Source organism: Juglans regia, chromosome 3 (genome assembly GCF_001411555.2).
Source record: "Juglans regia cultivar Chandler chromosome 3, Walnut 2.0, whole genome shotgun sequence".
NCBI lineage: Eukaryota > Viridiplantae > Streptophyta > Magnoliopsida > Fagales > Juglandaceae > Juglans > Juglans regia.
In genome coordinates this window covers 9,344,282-9,363,030 of record NC_049903.1, presented here as the reverse complement: position 1 = coordinate 9,363,030, position 18,749 = coordinate 9,344,282, and the positions used below count along the sequence as shown (strand labels likewise).

The 18,749-nt window shown below is 35.9% G+C and overlaps 4 protein-coding genes across 5 annotated transcripts; 3 read left to right on the top strand and 1 right to left on the bottom strand.

Annotated features, from left to right (window-relative positions):
- Positions 1 to 1,501: 1,501 nt before the first annotated feature.
- LOC108981913 (non-specific lipid-transfer protein B-like) lies at positions 1,502 to 2,338 on the top strand. The gene is made up of 2 exons (XM_018953164.2): positions 1,502 to 1,905; positions 2,151 to 2,338. The coding sequence occupies exons 1-2, from the start codon at positions 1,559 to 1,561 to the stop codon at positions 2,155 to 2,157; spliced, it is 354 nt and encodes a 117-aa protein (XP_018808709.2). The 5' UTR covers positions 1,502 to 1,558; the 3' UTR covers positions 2,158 to 2,338.
- Positions 2,339 to 5,156: 2,818 nt separating this feature from the next.
- Positions 5,157 to 5,676, top strand: LOC108981907 (non-specific lipid-transfer protein 2-like). Its single transcript, XM_018953159.2, has 2 exons — positions 5,157 to 5,519; positions 5,613 to 5,676. Exons 1-2 carry the CDS (start codon positions 5,179 to 5,181, stop codon positions 5,620 to 5,622), a joined length of 351 nt encoding a protein of 116 aa, XP_018808704.2. The 5' UTR covers positions 5,157 to 5,178; the 3' UTR covers positions 5,623 to 5,676.
- A 1,634-nt stretch (positions 5,677 to 7,310) lies between these two features.
- Positions 7,311 to 9,923, bottom strand: LOC108981906. 2 transcript variants are annotated; one of them, XM_018953156.2, is made up of 4 exons: positions 9,189 to 9,923; positions 8,242 to 8,691; positions 7,791 to 8,094; positions 7,311 to 7,668 (listed from the first exon to the last, which is right to left on the bottom strand). In XM_018953156.2, exons 1-4 carry the CDS (start codon positions 9,591 to 9,593, stop codon positions 7,532 to 7,534), a joined length of 1,296 nt encoding a protein of 431 aa, XP_018808701.2. In that variant the 5' UTR covers positions 9,594 to 9,923; the 3' UTR covers positions 7,311 to 7,531. The 2 variants fall into 2 exon arrangements, with proteins under 2 accessions (XP_018808701.2, XP_035544260.1); XM_035688367.1 differs by having other exon boundaries at positions 7,323 to 7,668; positions 8,272 to 8,691.
- A 3,890-nt stretch (positions 9,924 to 13,813) lies between these two features.
- LOC108981915 (ubiquinol oxidase 4, chloroplastic/chromoplastic) lies at positions 13,814 to 17,836 on the top strand. The gene is made up of 9 exons (XM_018953165.2): positions 13,814 to 14,117; positions 14,397 to 14,583; positions 15,146 to 15,239; positions 15,626 to 15,741; positions 16,222 to 16,330; positions 16,472 to 16,540; positions 16,684 to 16,755; positions 16,844 to 16,891; positions 17,423 to 17,836. The coding sequence occupies exons 1-9, from the start codon at positions 13,966 to 13,968 to the stop codon at positions 17,644 to 17,646; spliced, it is 1,071 nt and encodes a 356-aa protein (XP_018808710.1). The 5' UTR covers positions 13,814 to 13,965; the 3' UTR covers positions 17,647 to 17,836.
- The last annotated feature ends 913 nt before the right edge of the window (positions 17,837 to 18,749 follow it).

The following is an 18,749-nucleotide window of genomic DNA, read 5'->3' as shown; positions in this document are numbered from 1 at the left end:
ATGAAGAGCGAGGGAGAACTGCGGGAGAGAGAAACTGCGAGGGAGGGGCTTGGCTGGGTTGGTTGGCGACAGTGGAGGTGGACGGTGAGGGTGGGTTGACAACGGCGTGCACTGGCTGTTGCGTGGAGGCATGAAGAGTGGAGATCGGAGGAGAAGAGAGATTGGGAAGGAGACGAGAGGGGGGGAGGAGACGGCTGGAAGGAATTAGAGGAATGAGGGGAAAACGCAAGGGATTTAATTTTATTACTTTTTCCGGCGTTACTTATTCGCTGCTAAAAAGAAAATGACTTTCACAGAGGCGACATTCGCTGGGAAAAGTGTCTATTACGGCGAATTTAAAATCGCAGCAAATAAAAAGCCGCTACAGTTACAATATTTTATTGCGACGATAGAAATCGCCGCAAAAGGTACAAAAGTCGTCGCAAAAAATAAGCAGTAAATTCTCCTCCAACATTCGTCAACTTTGTGGTGGAATTCTGTGACAACTTAAAAATCGCTGCAAAAAGTCTTATTTTGCTGCGATTTTTTTGCGACAATCTTAAAATAGCTGAAAAAAGTCTAATTTCTTTTAGTGACGCAAAGCTAGCGCCGGAAAAGTCTTTAGAAGAAATAGTTACCATAATTGAGTCTTGCGTTAGCTAATATTGATCACTATGATACCATCTAATTAGAAAATATAAAATATAGGAGAAATCGAGATAAAAAAAAAAATAATAAAAAAGAAAAAAAGAATGAGGGACTTTAAAAGCTACATCTTTATTATTTTTTGCATTGTAATTGAATACAAAATATCCGTTCTTATTCTTAGGAAAATCGCATGGAGATAATTAGATAAGATAAATATCTTGATAATTATGAGAATCAAATCTCTTGATTTGATATTATTAGAGATTCTAGATAATGTTGCCTTCAAGTAGTTGAGGTGCATGCATTTATTTCAACTTGGCATCCTTAATGTAAGTTAATTAATGAGATACATTTATGATTCAATAAATAGTTACCAAATACAACATTATTCCGCATAAATTTCCAAAAGCACCCTTGTGTTCATTCCTCATGAAATTCCCTTTCCTTTCCGTGTTTGATGGTTTAGCAATAAGATCCACAATATATTAAAGCCTTATATTAGACACCTACTTAAAGCCTTATATTAAACTGATCAACTTAAAAAATCTGAGAAACTAAAAAATTCAAAAATTATACAAAAGCAGATACTTAAAAATTTCGAAAAGGCTGAAGGGCAACTTTGGCATTGAACATTCACTGCTCATGGTCTAAGATGGACGTTATATATTTATATATGGAAGGTAGAAACTTATTTTAATTTGTAGTTTTGTTCTAATTAGTTATTGAGTAACATAAATTAGCTTTCTTCTTTTTTCCTTGGGACGTATTTATGAACCCAGGCCCACTACTTTAATGAAAGTCATTAATTAAGGGTAGTCATAACACATTAGAACGCCTCTATATATAGAGCAGCAAGCTTGCAACTATACAATACATCAAAACAGCTCATATATCTGTAGCTAAGCATTAGTCTTTAATCCAAAAGAGATTAATGGAGAAGAAAACAATTCTAACGACCCTTGGGTTGATGATGATGATGTTGATCCTAAGCGCAACTACTGCAAGAGCCGATCTATGTCAGGATGCATTGAAAACTTTGTTGCCTTGCATGCCGTTCTTGACGGGTTCTGACCCACCAACACCCAGTGCTAACTGCTGCCTAGGCGTAATCGAAGTGCTAAATGAAGCTACGACCTCCGAAGATCGCAAGGCTCTGTGTGTCTGTTTCAAAAATGCTGCACCCAAGGAAGGTGTCAAGTCTTGTAGGGCTGAACAACTTCCCGACCTTTGCAAGATCAAAGTTCCAGTTCCGATTAAACCCGACGTGGACTGCAACAAGTAATTTATTTCTCTCTCAATCTGTGACTGCATGCATGCATCTGGCTTTGTTTGAGGAAGCGTATGCATTTCTACTTGGTTCATGCGAACAGTTTGACCAAAAAACAGTGATTCATCATGAGCTGGCTAGCTACTGCATATAATTTTAATACTGGGTCTGTTTGCATGTGAAAATATATATTTTTTTTTTGTATGTTGAGCCCTCTCGACTAATTATATGTGTTTTTTTTTTCTGTGATTTGCAGATTATGATGATTCTTTAAGGATTGAGTGAAGATAACAAATAAAGATGGGGAACATGCATTGGTAGAGCAACATATATGACCAAATATTGGGTTGTAAACATTAATATATCGGAGATCGACTCTTTTTGGCTATCTTATATTATAAATATGCATGAAAATATCAATTAAATGAATAAAATTTTCCCAGTTTCTTTGCAACGCTTTCTGGGCCGATTAATTATTCAACTTTAGGGGTTAGCCTCCATATCTCATGGAACAGTACTGATGCTTGGAGATGCAGTAAAAATCTAAACATGCTCTTATCATTGCTGATCAAAACCATTTTTGTTTTAGATAAGCGACGGCAATTAAGCTATGTGATTTTTTTTTTTTTTTTTGGTGAGATATCTTTACGAAGTTAACACTTTCTAAACTAAAAAAAGAAGCAATAAGCTCATAGCTTAAGTCGCATTCTATATGAATTCAACGACTATATATTAGCATGAATGTGAGGCCAAAATCAAGACAATAAGGCACATCATGAGTTATTCATTAAATTCATATCATGAATGTCGTTCCTTGTGACCGCTTTTTGTAGTGTGCGATGTCTAATGTACGTAATAAAGGACTCGATTTTTTTTTTTTTTATTTTTATAAATAAAGGAGGACGGAACCTCCGAGTACTATATAGAACCCCTCACTTTTGGCGGAGGAAGACCTTTAGACATCATTCAAAAAGTATAAAAGACTAGATTTTTCCTGTGCCTACCCTTTCCAAGCTTGCCTATACAGAATTCCAAAATACTAGCCATCTAAATATACAAAGACTTTCTTCTAATGTAAGCTGTACCCAGTAAATCCAGTCTCGCCATTGAATCTGCCACTTGGTTTCCCTCTCTGTATTGGTGTTCTATGGAGAAATCAAATTCCTGTAATAAAGGACTCGATTGTATGATCTTTTTAACACCAATTAATTTGATCAAGTACTGTAGTTGACATCTCATGGTCTAACAAATAGTATCACAATTTGATCTCGAGAACTCTTTGCAAGGGAAATGGGGGGTATAGACGCCAGCATGCATGATAAACATCATCATGTGTATGAATGAGTATATGTACAGTACAATAAATTAATATACATTTTCTGATGCCAAAATATGAATAACAGATCTTGATTTTGGCCATTAATTTCTTGTATGCATCAGTTCAAGTATATCATTGAGTTATGTATTATGTTCACAAATAGCTAGCTTAGTAATTTATTATTTGAGTCATTTCGAGTTTGTTCAGTACTAGCTACTTAATTTTAAATAAATCAATTATTTATGTTACGTCTTATGGTTTAATCTACAAATTTGGAGGAATTTTTTTTTTTTTTTGTAAATATCTTTTTATAATTTATATATTCATATATCAAGGGTTATATAAATATATATATATATATTTATTATTCATGTATCAAGAGTTTTATATATATATATATATATTCATTGCAGAGGTCAATGAAGCTCCTGAGTCAGTACTAGTATTTCAAGACAAAAATTTTATCAGGAGTTGAATAAAATAAACAGCCAAGTAATCACACCTAAGGTAGATCATGCAATAGAGCAATACAGTACTGACTCAGGTAGAAATGGCTTGTTACTCTTCAGTCTAATTTGCTTTCAAGACTAAAATCTAAAATTTTAAAAATTTTGAAAATCTTTCATCCCATCATTATAATTTTTTCAAATTTTTATAAAAAATAAAATAAACAATTCAAAATTTTCAAATTCTAAAATAAAAATAATATTAAAAAATATATTTTAATAATATTTTATTTAATTTTTTAACTTTACTCTCTACTCATCTCATTTCATCTCTGAAAATAAACGAGACAAGTATTTCAAGACAAAAATCTCCAATAAAATTACAATAACTGTAACGGATCGTCAAGTGTCGAAGCAACTGGCACAATCTAAATCTTGAAATTCCTTCGGATGCAAGGATGAGGAAAAAGAGAAGAAAATCTATATAAACTGGGGCACCCAATAAATATGCATCTATAATACTTCATTGTGATATAATAAGATTATACCACTTTTATAAATAGGCGAACGAGTAGCAATAAGTAAATTAATATACTTCATTACGCCAAATTATGGACAGTTGATCTTGACTTTGGCCATCTTGTGTATATTGTGATTTGGGTAGTGAGAAGTGTTGAGAAAGTTGTGAATAGAAATAAAAAAGTAATAATAAAATATTGAATAGTAGTAAAAAGTAATTACTAGTAGTAAAAAATAAGTAAAAGATATTAATAAAATAATAAATAGTAATGGAGCATTTGAGAATAATTGAGGTACTTTTGGTAACCAAATGAAAAAGCTTGTTCAATTTAAATAGCTAGAATTGGCAAATGCACATATCTTCGTAATCAAAACATTGAAAATGGAAGGTAACAACTAAACCTTTATTCTTGACAACAAGTGATTAACTACAGTTCAATGCAGGTGTGTGACAACCATAATTGTTGTATAAAAGATAATGTATTTTACTTAATGTTTTAAATTAGTAATAGGGAACAATTAAGAATAAATCTTTACAACCTCCTAACACTCCACACTCCATATTTTTTTTAATTTTTTATTTTATTAAATATTTATTATATGAATAATGAATAGAAAATTTGAAATAATTTTTAAAAAAAATAAACTAAAAAAAAATTTAAAATTTTAAAAATTTTAAAAAGTGTGGAGTGTGGTGGAAGTTGTGTAGCAAAACTCAATAATTAATAGGACAATACTCAATTAACGTCATGTTATCAGAATTGGAAAGTACACAGTACATGCTTTCATAAATATAATTCATGAAAAGCTTAAAAACGGAGGTTGAAAATCTACACCTTTTCTCCTAAAAAAAAAAGTGTTTTAACTCGGTTCAATGGTTTCCTTAAGCTCACTTGTGGCACGTACACCCTTATAAATTGAGGTTGCTTCTACACACTCTAAAGCAAACTCATTCATTTCTGTAGCAGATGATCAGGAAGAAAGTCCATTGTGTCAAGAAAATGAGGGGTTTGTCTGCGTTGGCTTTTGGGTTGGTGATTTTGACCTTGATCAGTGCATGCCATTCAGAGGCCATACCATGCCCCGAGGTCACACTGACTTTGCTGCCCTGTCGGCCGTTCTTGGTGGGTACTCGCCCTGACTATCCAGGATTCTCCTGCTGTCTCGGTGTTCAAAGACTTAACCGCGAGGCTTCCATGACCAATACCCGCAAGGCTCTTTGTCGATGTTTTAAGAAGGCTGCTTCAGGACTTCATGTTGATGTCGACAAAGCGAAACAGCTTCCCCAGCTTTGCAATGTCAATAATCCTGTACCCATTGACCCCAACGTGAACTGCAACAAGTAATCTCTCTCTCTCTCTCTCTCTCTCGGTGGAAGAACATATTTTCTTTGCGTATTCCCTGCACTGATGTGTTCTTCTTTGGTATTGTGCAGATTTCAATGATCCCCACAAGAGGTTTTGGATGCCAATAAAATAAAGTCATAAACTTGAGGATGGAATTACAGTAACGAAATATGTTGTGTGATGCAAGGATTATATGTAGCAGATCTTGTTGTTTGCCATTTTATGCTTGTTTTTCACAATAATATCAGGAGATCCAAGAAGAGTTCAATTTTTCTTTTTTAGGTTTGACTGTGCTTAATTCTTTTCACAAGGAACAATAATTGCATAACCAAACAAAGTTCAAATAATAATATAATGTTGGTACTTGCTCCAAGCCTCCAAGAATCGAGCCAAACCCGGAATAGAATGATCTTGGCAACATGCTAAATAACAAAAAATTGTGAATCGAAAGAACAGAAATCAGGGAAAACTCTATGCGTCTCCAGAAATTAGAGAAAAACTATGACAAGATTAAGGCCCCATTTGGTTGTTAGACTTAACTGTCAATTACTCAGTTCAGTCTAATTTTAAGCTAAATCTAACATCCAAATACTCAACTCTCAAATTATTAAACTCGTCTTAACTCAAAATCTCTTTATATGTATGACCTACAACCTTTTTCAATTCAACATTTATTTACACACGGGATCCACAACTTTTTTCAACTTTCCATAAATACATTTAAACTTATCTTAACATCCAAACACATTTAAATTCATCTTAGGTAGACTCACAAAACTCACTTCATTATCTCAACTCATTACTATTCATAAAGAACTTAACTCAACTCAACATCTAAATGCAGCCTAAACATGTTCAAACAAAAGCTTGTCACAAATCCGTTCAAAATCAAAATTAAATCAAAATCATTACCCAAAAAGAGATGAAATTTTTAAAATGCAAATATCTTAAATATCGATTTCAATGGGAAAACAACAAATCTAGGGTCTAAAAAGACACTCAACATGCACAGTATGGTGATCACGACATGCACACCGAAAAGAACTTTTTAAATTTAAAATTTTAAGTGTGATTCTAATATTCATAGTCAAAATTATAACCAAATTACAATCATATGTGCTATATAGTCCAAGTTGAGTCAGTTTCTACCAATACTTGTCATATAATTTGAGTTGCTCTTCCTTTGTAAGGTACTCAAATTGCACCACTTCTAGATTTGATAGCTCAACATTTTCTGATCTTCTTCTTTTATCAGTATAACACCAAACTAGTCTTAGAAAGGTGCACTTGGCTATGCGATCCACAACTGAATCCCAATGAATCCGCTCATTTATCGAGCATGGGTAGAGCACAATGAAGTAGTTGTTGATCAGTTTTCTCAGCCAAGGTTTTTTTCTTTTTCTTTTGGGACTGTTGAAAAGTCCCATATGACTTAGGAACAAACTCATTCTGGACTTTATAAAGAGTTACCTCACTCCTCCTATTAGGTCTTTTATGAGAAGAAAAAAATGTTTCTACATGATATCAGAGCAGGTTAACTTATGACTGATGATGGGCTCCTGCGACCTACCCACGATGATGGTACCGGAAATACCGACCCACACATGAGGGGGCGTGTTGAGAAGTCCCACACGGCTTAGGAACAAACTCATCCTAGACTTTATAAGGAGTTACCTCACTCCTCCTATTATGCCTTTTATGAGGAGAAATAAGTATTTTTACAGAGACATGCAGAGATAATTCCGTGATGGAGTGCTGCAAAATGAAATTGGGCCTTGGGGAAGGAATGCCAATAAAAATAATGTTTCGGAGCTTTGATTCCTTTCTTCACTCTTGTTACATGCATGAAGAGCAAACAATGTGTGCGCTAAGTTACAGAATTTACATTTGTAATGAATATAATTGTAGGATTCATGTAACTATGCATACAAATCTGTCCGCCCATCTCTGTCTCTTTCTCTACTCTCTCCTAAAAGACTAGAAAAAGAAGAAAGAAAAGAAAAGAAAATTAAGATATACCGACTGTCTTGTTGAGCAGCCAGAGTAGAAGAGCTAGTTGAATAACGAAAATGGAGTGGAGCCATGTTCTGTCCAGCATGAACCCAAACACTGTGATTCCTGCTTTATTGTTCTCCAAATATGTCACTGCAACGCGTGTCAAGAATCACCATGCATATATATGAGTTTGTGAGAGTGCACACGCTTAATTACATGTGAATTAAGAATAATTTTTGCTACATTTGAGTGATGAAAATTTGACCACTCACCTAGAGCTTGCCTTTTCTGGAATGAAATTGTATGCGCAAAGATTGGCACCAACTTGGTGTTGTCTAGATCATCATCTCCATCCCCTTCTTCATCATCTGATTCCCAGACAGCACCCATACGAAATACTTGAGCGGAAGTGATCTGAGCTCTTGGAGTCTCACCATCCGTGTTATCGAAAGAGTTTATTGTGGCACAGACGTGCCACTTTGCAGCAAGACTTGTAATGGAATGTGCTCTGTGTGTGATCTTTATCGCACTGCGCAGGCATATGAAAAGCCCAGTCACCAGGCTAATTGAGCATATCTGCAACATTATAAGAAAATTTAGATTCCTACACACAAATACTCTGCGGTGTGGAAGTGTTTTTATCATCGAGACATCTCGGGGTTGAAGTGTAGAATCAAAGTTTTAATTTAACTGCTCTAATACTATGTTAAAGTAAATGCTTACTGCAAGTTCTCCAGCCTTGAAGATATTGACCTTAGCACTGGACCGAATTGTCATGAGAAGAGAAATGAGCTGACTGGCCGTGACTAAAACTAGACACGACAAAATGAATGCTCGGAATCGATGGCTGATGATCCGAAGATTTCTTCTGATTCCGAGGTGTTCCAGTAAGATTGATTCCACCTCAGTTTCTTTCTGGAAAGTTTGAGCGAAGTCTTCTAGTCTGAGTATTTGAAGATAGCAAATAAGTCGGAAGAGAAAGCAGACGAGGAAGAAAACTGACGTCCGATAAAGCCACGAACACAGCTCCAATGTGCATAAAATAGTGTCACTGAGGTAGATGTTACCATAATAGGGAAGCTCTCTAGCTCCTGAGACATACCACCAAACCTTGTAGGCACTAACGGCACCAAAGCAGGGGAGGATAAAAACCAACAGGAGCTTCATTAACCTCTGCAAGAATAACGAATTTCATCGATCCTTAAACTAGACCAGCCGAATTGAGTTCATAGTTTGCTAGAAAACCAAGACAGAAATGCTAAAATGTCCTGTTTTTTAGGAGTTGAGTTTAGCATTCTATTTTGTGTTGCTCATCTCTATGTATTAATGGAACCTACCATTATCAGTCTTACGCTCCTGGTTCTCGTGAAACTAGGTTGAAAAAGTAGTTATTTGTATTGAGGTTTAATGTAACATAGAAAACTAAGTTGTCGCCGTGTTGCCCTGTTTCCCAGAAAATTGGAGAGACAGAGCAAGCAGGAAAATCTGCTGGATTTGAATTGGAACAAAATTACAGAATCAAAGACATCCTAAAATTTACTAGATTTGAATTGGAAAATCTAATTGTTGTTTTTTGAGCAATATTCTAAATAATTGACTCAAACCATGCTTCGCAATCAAACACCATTATTGGGTATATATTTAGAAGAAGAAGAAGAAGAAAACAACACCTGGAGCTGCTCTGCATACCCATGTTGGACTTTGTCACTGGCATCGCCTAATTTATCAAGGAAGAGAAACCTTCTGAGACCAAATTTACGAGCCCAACGAGTGAGGCAAACGAAGGAGAGCGTGGCGAATATAGAAAGAGATATCTGTACCACAGAGTGATAAGGCCGGGTATGGTCATCGTCGCAGCTAGAACACGAGAGGGCAAAGTTGGATAAAAGTGGGACTCCAAAGGAGAAGAGAAAGAAGATAGACCATGAGAGCCCAGATCTCCAGATATTGGATTGGTCCAGACACACCCATTTCAGGCACAATCTAAAGCTCCTCAATTCAACCACTCCTTCCTTGTCCGAGTAGCCGGAAACTTGTGGGCTTCTTGAATAGATTATTTCCCTTTCATCTTCCATAGCTTTGGAAACCTTTCCAAAGTCTGAACCAGAAACTCGGAGGAACACATATACAGAAGGAGGAGGCGATTTTGAGGTGGGAATCAGAGATCAAAGTTAACTGCTTGCTAAGAGAAAGTGAGAAATGGTCGTTGTCGTTCAACTCCCTGTCTCTCAAAACAAGCAAAATCAAGGTGGCAAGATGTCCATGGTCTGCCATGTGTACACTTTACTGCCATTAATAAACAGCTTTGTTCTGCACACTTGTAGACAACCTGCGTAACCAATTGTCTCTTTTAACTAGTGTTCTGTTTCAGCAAAATCCCCGTGAAAAAGGCCTCGAGTGTGTTGGAAGATAGACGCTCGGTCCTGATCGCGTGAATACAAAAGAGGCATTTGCGGCGGAGGGAGTCGTACGTGGTTGCTGACCGGATATAGAAAAAGATTGGATCGTGCGCTACAGTTTCTGGAGTGAGCGCGCAAGGCTGAGCTGTAAACCTACTATGGAGGTCAATGCGAAATGTGATACGTGGAAGGGAGTGATAGATTGCGTGTGATTGAGAACGGGGTCGGTGCCTTTTTTTTTTTTTTTCGTTGCAGCTGTAACAGCGGCTTGAGCGTGACTGAAATCTACTATTCAGCGTCTTCGCCGTTCCTAACTGAAGCTCGAACCACCTATAGTCGGTAAAATCCACCAAACGGGTTAACGTTGGGCTAGCTTGAGCTCATTACAGCCCAGATTTGGGCCTCATTTCATTGGGCTTGTCCGTCTCACACACGGAATGTGGGCATTATGATTCAATTTATATATAAAAATAATAATATTTACAGTTTCAAATATACAAATTTCATATATTTAAAAAAGAAAAATAAATAGATACAAATCTATATAAAAAAAAAAAAAAATTTAATAATAAACTTTACTTTTTTTTTAAAGTATCACACAGGACTTGCCTACTTTAAGACTGCATCTAGTATAACTTGTATATTATTGTGTTGGGTTTGAATTGTACAAAGATCTAATAAAATTCGAATTATATGGAAATTAATTAAAAAATGAATCTTTGTGCAAATTTGAAGCAAGGTGCTTGAAAAAAAATTATAATCTATTACAATTAAAACGGGAAAGAAATCAAGAGAGAGAGAGCCTTGTCCCTTAGTTCTTCACTTCAAACATAGTGGTAAAATAATTGTAAATTTATCATTTTATGTCTTAGTTACACACTCAAAACACATATATGTAGGAGTCTCCTAGCACTTGCTGAGGAGGAATTTTGCCTTGGGCAAGGAGTGGCTCCTAGTTTTCACTGAGGAGGTGCTTTTCTTCAACTTTTCTTTTTTCTATTATTGCACTAATGATAGAAGTGGCAGATATGGCAGAAGAGATTATTGAGAAGTGGGGTAACCTCAAACTCACTGAAGCAAAACAAACTGAAGTGACAGTGAAATTCTCTGTTGAGGATGTCATTATAAGGCGAGGGAAGCAATGCCTCATTGGTCTTATAGTTTCTGAAAAAGCCATTAACAAAGAAGTTTTCAAGACTACTATGTTGAGTATCTGGAAACCTCCGGGACAAGTGATATTCAGAGATGTTGGGCCCAATCTATTCCTTATAGAGTTCCAGAAACAACAGGATTTATATAAAGTTAAACGAGGTAGGCCATGGTTATTTGAGATCAGATTGGGAAAGGTATTGGTGAAGTGGTGGAAATAGATGTCGATGGATAAGGGATTGGCTAGGAGCCTTATCTCAGAATCAAGGTTGGTATTGACATTTCAAAGCCTTTAATGAGAGGAATACATCTCAATTTTCATGGTAACAAGGTGTGGATCTCTTTTAAATATGAAAGACTTCCAATTTTCTATTTTAGATGTGGCACGATCAAACATGGGAATAATGGATGTGTTAAGGAGTCCAATGCAAGATCCTTGCATTCTAGTGATAATACTCAATATGGGGTATGGCTGAGAGCAACTACCACAAAACCTTGAGTGAGTGATAAATAGCAAAAGAGACAAGGTAGATCTTGCTCAGATTTACAGCATGCAGATCAGCAGGTTTAAGATGATGACGTGGAAGGTTCTCAAACTTCTTTTGGTAAGGAATCAATTTCATCTAAGGAAAAGGTTTCTATTCAGGAAACTTCCAAAACGGCAGCGCAAGGCAAACATTACTTAAGGAGGGTCTGATATGGAGGATAGGAAATGGAAGCAAGTCAGAATATGGAAAGACAAATGGATTCCTAAGCCCCATTCTTTGATGATCCAGTCACCTATTTCAAATGCTAATGAAGATGCTAAGGTTTTTGAGCTCATTGGCACTGATATGAACATATGGAATATGAGTAAGTTGAACTACCTTTTTTCCTCTCAAGATGCTGATCTAATTCAAAGTATTTCACTTCGCATTGGGAGAAGAGAGGATAGTCTAGTGTGGCACTATACAAAGGATGTCACTTTTTCTATTAAAAGTGCCTATCATTTGCATAGAGATATCAAACTTAGATGTCAAAGGAGTTGTTCTGATGACAAGAGAGAAAAATTTGTTTGGAAATCAATCTCGAAGCTGAAAGTTCCAAATGCAGTCAAGATGTTCATATGGAGAGCCTGCCAAGATGCACTGTCGACCCTTTCCAATCTTTGCAAAAGGAAAATTGTGGAGAATGAATTCTACCCTATCTGCAAAATACATCTAGAATTAGTGGGTCATGCTATTTGGAGTTGTGGTGGAGCTCGAGATGTATGGTGCCAAGGTACTAAGAAAATTCAAAAGATGGCTCTTCAAAGTGAGTCTTTTCTGGAAATTTGGAGTAAACTTTGTAATACTCTCCAACAAGAGGAACTAGAGGAAACAACAATAGCAGCAAGGTTGATATGGTTCAGAAGAAATGACTTTGTTCATGGAAAGCATTTCAGACATCCTAATTCCATCATCAACAAAGCAAAGGATGATTGACAAGCTTTCAAAAATGCTCAAAATCACAAAAAGCCTCATCAACAGAACATTGGACAAATCTATCAAAAATGGACTAAGCCTCCTTATCAGTAATACAAAGCCAATTGGGATGCTGCAATTGATAAGGAGAAGGGAAAGATTTGCATAGGTGTGATCATTCGGGATGGAGAAGGCCAGGTGACAGGTTCTCTTAGTGCTCCCAGAAGTCTATATGCTAATCCTCAGGTGGCTGAATCTTATGCTGTAATGGTTGCTTCAAATTTTTGTAAAGAAATGGGGATTAGATCACTTATATTGGAAGGAGATGCCTTACAAGTAGTGAATAATTTTTCAATGAAAAATCCAGATTGGAGCCAGGCAAGTTGGTTAATTGAGGATACCAAAACTTTGCTAGATTCTTATGTCTTTTGGTCAATTGTCCATAAAAGAAGAGAAGCTAATCAGGCTGCTGCTCGGGAAGCAGTATCTCTATAAGAGGATGTCATAGGATTGGAAGAAATTCCAGTATGTATTCGGTCAATTGTGTCTCTTGAGGTGTAGCAAGACTTGTTGAGCAATAAAATTTCATCCTTTTATAAAATAATAAAAAAACATATATACGTAATATTGCTCTTAATTAAATAAGGAATATTATGAGAAAATCAATTTATACATCTTATTTTTTACACAATCAATATATTACTGATGTGGAAGTTTCTACGTCAATTATGCTAAAAAAGTAATTAATTTTTTAATTTATTTTTAAATTATAATAGTCTGATATTAACAAACGACTCATATATATGTAGCAAATTTATGCTCTTAATCCCAATTCAATTATTTCTTTGTGCTTCAAGAAGTTTAAGTCTTATATATGAATCTTTTGGGTAATATGGCTACTCATGAGTTGGCAAGATATGCATGGGTTGTCAATGATATTGAGATATGGTGGGATTTTTATCCTTTTGTAAGTCAAGTTATTTGGTTTGATAAGATCAATATTTATAATAACTCTATTTAATTTTAACAAATGAATGTCTGGTTATAAAAAAAGATATATATTTCGTTGTGTGGATTGCGGATATGGTCTCAAAACTTGACTGGCCCTCTGCGCGACAGCGAGGATTTAAGAATGAAAAAATCTATTTACTATTTTTTTTTTATTATCTTTTCATCATTTTATAATATAATATTAAATAATAAATTTATAAATAAAAATTAATAAATAATTTGTAATTGAGGATTGCGAGAATTAAAATGACCAATCACATTACGCTCTGGATTATGCGCCAAGCCAAGCCGCTCTCTTACCAAAGCGCAAAAACGACAAGCTCCTCTCAACGAGAGAAAAATCCCATGTCTTCTTCCTCGGCGGTTGACACTTCCCCTTTAATACAACTTCGATTTGGGTTTTGCCTTTGCATTTCTTCTGCCAACTCTGCGGGAACGACCGGAAGATGATGGCGACGACTTTATCCCCGGCAGCATTTGCAATCTCGGCCTTGTCTTCTTCGCCGTTAAAAGCGAAGCGACATAATAATTCGGCTTCCTTTTACTCGCAAACCCCTTTCCGTTACAATCCCCTTTCTGCACGTCCATCGATTCCCAGGTATGTCACTCTTGATTCTTGGTCTTCCTCTCGGTCCAATTGAGGAAAGTTTGTTGTACTCCGTGTGACTGTGTGGCCTGATAAATCCCAGTTTCTGGTCTTGAGGTTTTCCTTATATTGGAACTGGGAGTTTTAACAGTTATATCAAACTCATCTGAGCTTCATTAACTTGATAAATATGTCTATCGTCTTTATTGATTTTTGGAGAGGAGAAATTCGGATTAGTGGTTAATCAATTTCCAACGGAAAAATATTTTTTTTTCATGTATGATTTGATAGGAAGGCGAGTTGGGTCCGAGCGACTGTTTTGCAAGATCAAGAGGAGAAGGTGGTAGTGGAGGAGTCATTCCCGGCGAAGACTTCTGCTGATGATGGGGGAAAAGGAGGTGGCAATGAACCACCAGAAAGTTCATCGCTGGAGAGCTGGGTTATCAAGTTGGAACAATCTGTGAATATCTTTCTCACGGTATGGCTTATCACCTCTCTCTGTCGAGGTGAAGGTAGATGATGCAACATTGATGTGGTGAATTGAATTACTATGTTACTGAGTTCTAGTGATATTTTTGTTCAGTTTTCTTCTGATAATGACTCGTTCTATTTAAATACCTTTGAAAATTATTTTAAAAGAGGGTATATTCCTTGTTATTTGGATGATCGATGGGTGTCTATGCATATTATGATAGAAAGACACAAAGCAAGTGTTCTGTTTTAAACTTCTTTTCGCCTTATGACTCATGCGTATGAGGTTCAGATGGAGAATATATTGCAAGTAACAGGGTATAATATATGTACGCTTACGCATATTTAAATTTTCAATAATATCAAAGCTGCCCCAACCATACCTTTGTGTCAAGATATGGGAAAATTGAGGAGTTCTTTTAATTGTTTTAATCGGAAGTTATTTTCAATTTTTAACTCCATATTATGCTTTTCTTGCTTTATAAGAGTTGTTGAAGTATCTAAGGATCTTCTGCCACCATTTTAGAGGTTCATACCTCTTTGTAATTTAACTCTACCCATGATTCCAGGATTCTGTGATTAAGGTACTTGATACCTTTTACCATGATCGACATTATGCAAGGTTCTTCGTACTGGAAACTATTGCAAGGGTTCCTTATTTTGGTGAGTGTTAGCGTTTGTTTCCACTCAATTTTGTGAATCCTCTAAATGGGAATTTATAGCCAATGTTAGGAACTCTTTTCAAGCTTGAAAAATAGGTCCCTACATTCCTGGAGATTGTTCTAGACACCCTTTGAGCTTAGTATATATGTATGTTCTAATAAATATGTCAATAGGGATCACTTATAAAAAAAAAAAAAATGTCAACAGGGAGCAAGGCTAATTAATTTTACCCACATCTATCTTAATTTGATCTTCATCTACTTGAAAAGCACAATACACCTGAAAGGGACTTTTTCATGCAGCTGTACTGTGGACTGCTGTGATTGCCATCTCTGAATCCTGACTTGTGTATTTTTGTGTTTTCTTTTTTTCTTTTTTCATGCCAGCCTTTATATCTGTTCTACACTTGTATGAGAGTTTTGGTTGGTGGAGAAAAGCAGATTACTTGAAAGTGCATTTTGCTGAGAGCTGGAATGAGATGCACCACTTGCTTATTATGGAAGTAAGATCTTTCTTCAAAATTTCTTTTGTACTTCATTTTTCTATGGTTTTATATATAAAAAAAAATTAGGACCACTACTAACCGAGCTGCTTCAAGCTAAGTTTTCGAGTGAGCACTCGACTCAATTATAACTCAAGCCACAAGCCAACTTTTGACACCCATTGCAGCTAGACAAGCCGAGCTCGGACAAATACCAAAAACTCAACTCGAGTTCGAGCTCTTGAGGAATACAGTCAAGTGGAGTTTGAGTGCCCACTACTCGCTTAAACTTGACCCGTTTACACCCCTAATTGTAGGAGGCAAAAGAAGAGTACCTATGAGACACGATCAAGGCTCTCTCTATTCTTTTTGTTTCTTCTCTTCAATTCATTTACACATGGCCAACTATGTTGCACATATAGGTGCCAAAAGATTCTGAACCTTTAAAATTAGTTGCATAACTTGCTTGATATTTTGAGGGTTATGGAAATATCTATGCAGGAATTGGGGGGAGATGCTTGGTGGGTTGACCGGTTTCTTGCTCAGCATATTGCAGTTGCATATTATTTCATGATAGTGTTTATGTATGCATTAAGCCCAAGAATGGCATGTAAGTACATGTACTTTGCTTTTATGGTATAACAATTTCTTGCCTTCTTTATCTCCCTTCATCTTGGCATCTGCATGTGCTCAGGTGAAGTTATCCTGAATAATTTCTGATTTCCGTATACTGGTTTCATCACAAGTGCAGATCACTTTTCTGAATGCGTAGAAATTCATGCATATGAAACATACGACAAATTTATCAAGGCCAAAGGAGGTGTGTTTGAGTGTTTTAATATTGATATTTTCACGACTACTCGGGAAGCCAATGGATTTTATTAGACCCACTGTTTGCCAGTGTATTTCATCTTACTTTTAAATACAACTTCCGGCCGTGCTGATGGTGTCTGTTTCTTTTAGAGGAGCTGAAAACATCACCTGCACCTGAGGTTGCTGTAAAATACTACACTGGAGGTGACTTGTACATGTTTGGTAAGTTTTTCATTTTGCAAGCTCTTGTTCATTCTCCATTTTCTCCTAAGATGCTACCTACTATGACATTTACTTTGCATTCACGCAGATGAATTCCAAACATCCAGGGTTCCCAATACTCGAAGGCCTAAAATAGGTAAGATTCAAAATATAAAATTATTTCAAGGTCCATAATTCAATATGATATATTACCTACCCAAGATGTTTGCCGGTACCTAGAAATGAAAGGCTCAAATTTTGCTGCTATGCTGTATTTTGGAAGATATTACTGTTTCGCCTACACCCTTCTGCTGTAATTGAGTTGGAATGCAAAGGTTGGGTTCAATTACCCTTCCAATTTTTTTTTTAATAAAGAGGACGGGACCCCAATTTTATTGATTGTCCTCACTTGTGGCGGAGGGAAACCGTAGTTACAAGTACGACACCTGGGATTTACATAAGCGCTAAATCTAAGAAAAAAGAACCCAGGCATCAATTGATGTGAGGCAGCTTTGCATCGCATATCTCTCTCTCTCTCTCTTCCCGATTAATGGCGTTAGTTTCTCTTATGCAGCTTCCAACTTCCAAGAGTTGTTATTCTTAAGATCACCATATAATTTGAAGGTGAAAGTATTACTGATCGGAACAAATATTTTGCTTCTGTTAAATTCTTGATCCTTTTCTGCAGAAAATTTGTACGATGTTTTCATAAACATTAGAGATGATGAAGCTGAACATTGTAAGACGATGAAGGCCTGTCAGACTCATGGGAACCTTCGATCCCCTCACTCGTATGCAGAGGATGCCTCTGAAGATGACTCTGCCTGCGTCCCTCCTCAAACAGATTGTCAAGGCATTGTAGATGGTATAAAGAAATCCGTCACATCACCTCCAGTAAAGCAGGATATATGAAATAGATACAAACGGAAAATTAGCTAGAATCCAAGAATAGGGATAGAAATTGTATACAAAATCAATATATAGATGGCATAGATGATGTCTTTGGTTGTTCAAGGATTTTCCTTTTTGTTTACTTATTATTTTCCCTGTTTCAGACGGTATTCACTAATGTCAAAACATATTGCAAAAAGTTGACAACTCATGGCATTACATTTTATTTTTGTTTCATTCTTTTTTGGATCTGTGTGATAGCAATCATGCTTTGTTCCATACGATACGAGCAGTATGTTGGTGGCTACTACACTGCCAAACCCATCTATGTTATAGGGTACAACTGCACAAGCTATAGTTCATATTCCCAAGCAGTATTTTGGTGGTTACCACACTGAGCCACATCCATTCGGCTTCAAATTCAACATATACAGGATTTCTAAAAAGATAAATGATTTACTTCAAAAAAAAAAAGATAAATGATTGTAAAAATTTTAAATAGACAAATTCTGTGTAAACGTTTATAAAAAAAGTGGATTTCACCTTGTAAAAATTTTAAATAAACAACAATTTTTTATTAATGAAATTTACTTTTTTATAAAAAGGCTTACAGATCAACTTATGTATTTAATATTTGTATCTAGAATTGAGACACGTTTGCTAATGGGGGGACATTGTCCAGTCAGTTAGATACTGACCACGCAATGGCATGCATTTAAGACACTCCCGAATTAGGGTAAACATCACCTTAAATGCTTTCCCTACATAGAACGAAATTAGGTTACCAATAAAGTTCAAGCTCCATTAATATTTGCAGGAGTTGGGATTGAAGGGGCTGTGAGTGGAAATTTAAGTTGAATGGATTGGAGATTGAATTGGAAAATCAAAGTGCTGAAAGTAAACAAATTAAATTGAAAAATAATAAAATAAAATAAAATTAATTAGGTGAATGCTGAGTTTGCTCAATAGAATATGAAAAAGATGCTTCAAAATTTTTATATATATATATGTGCAATAAATGTTTTTATTTTAGCATCGTGAGTTATATTACGCGGTATTTAAGCATTTTACGATTGTAGGTAGAATTACTCGATTAACATAAATCTTTCCATTCATTTGAGTCT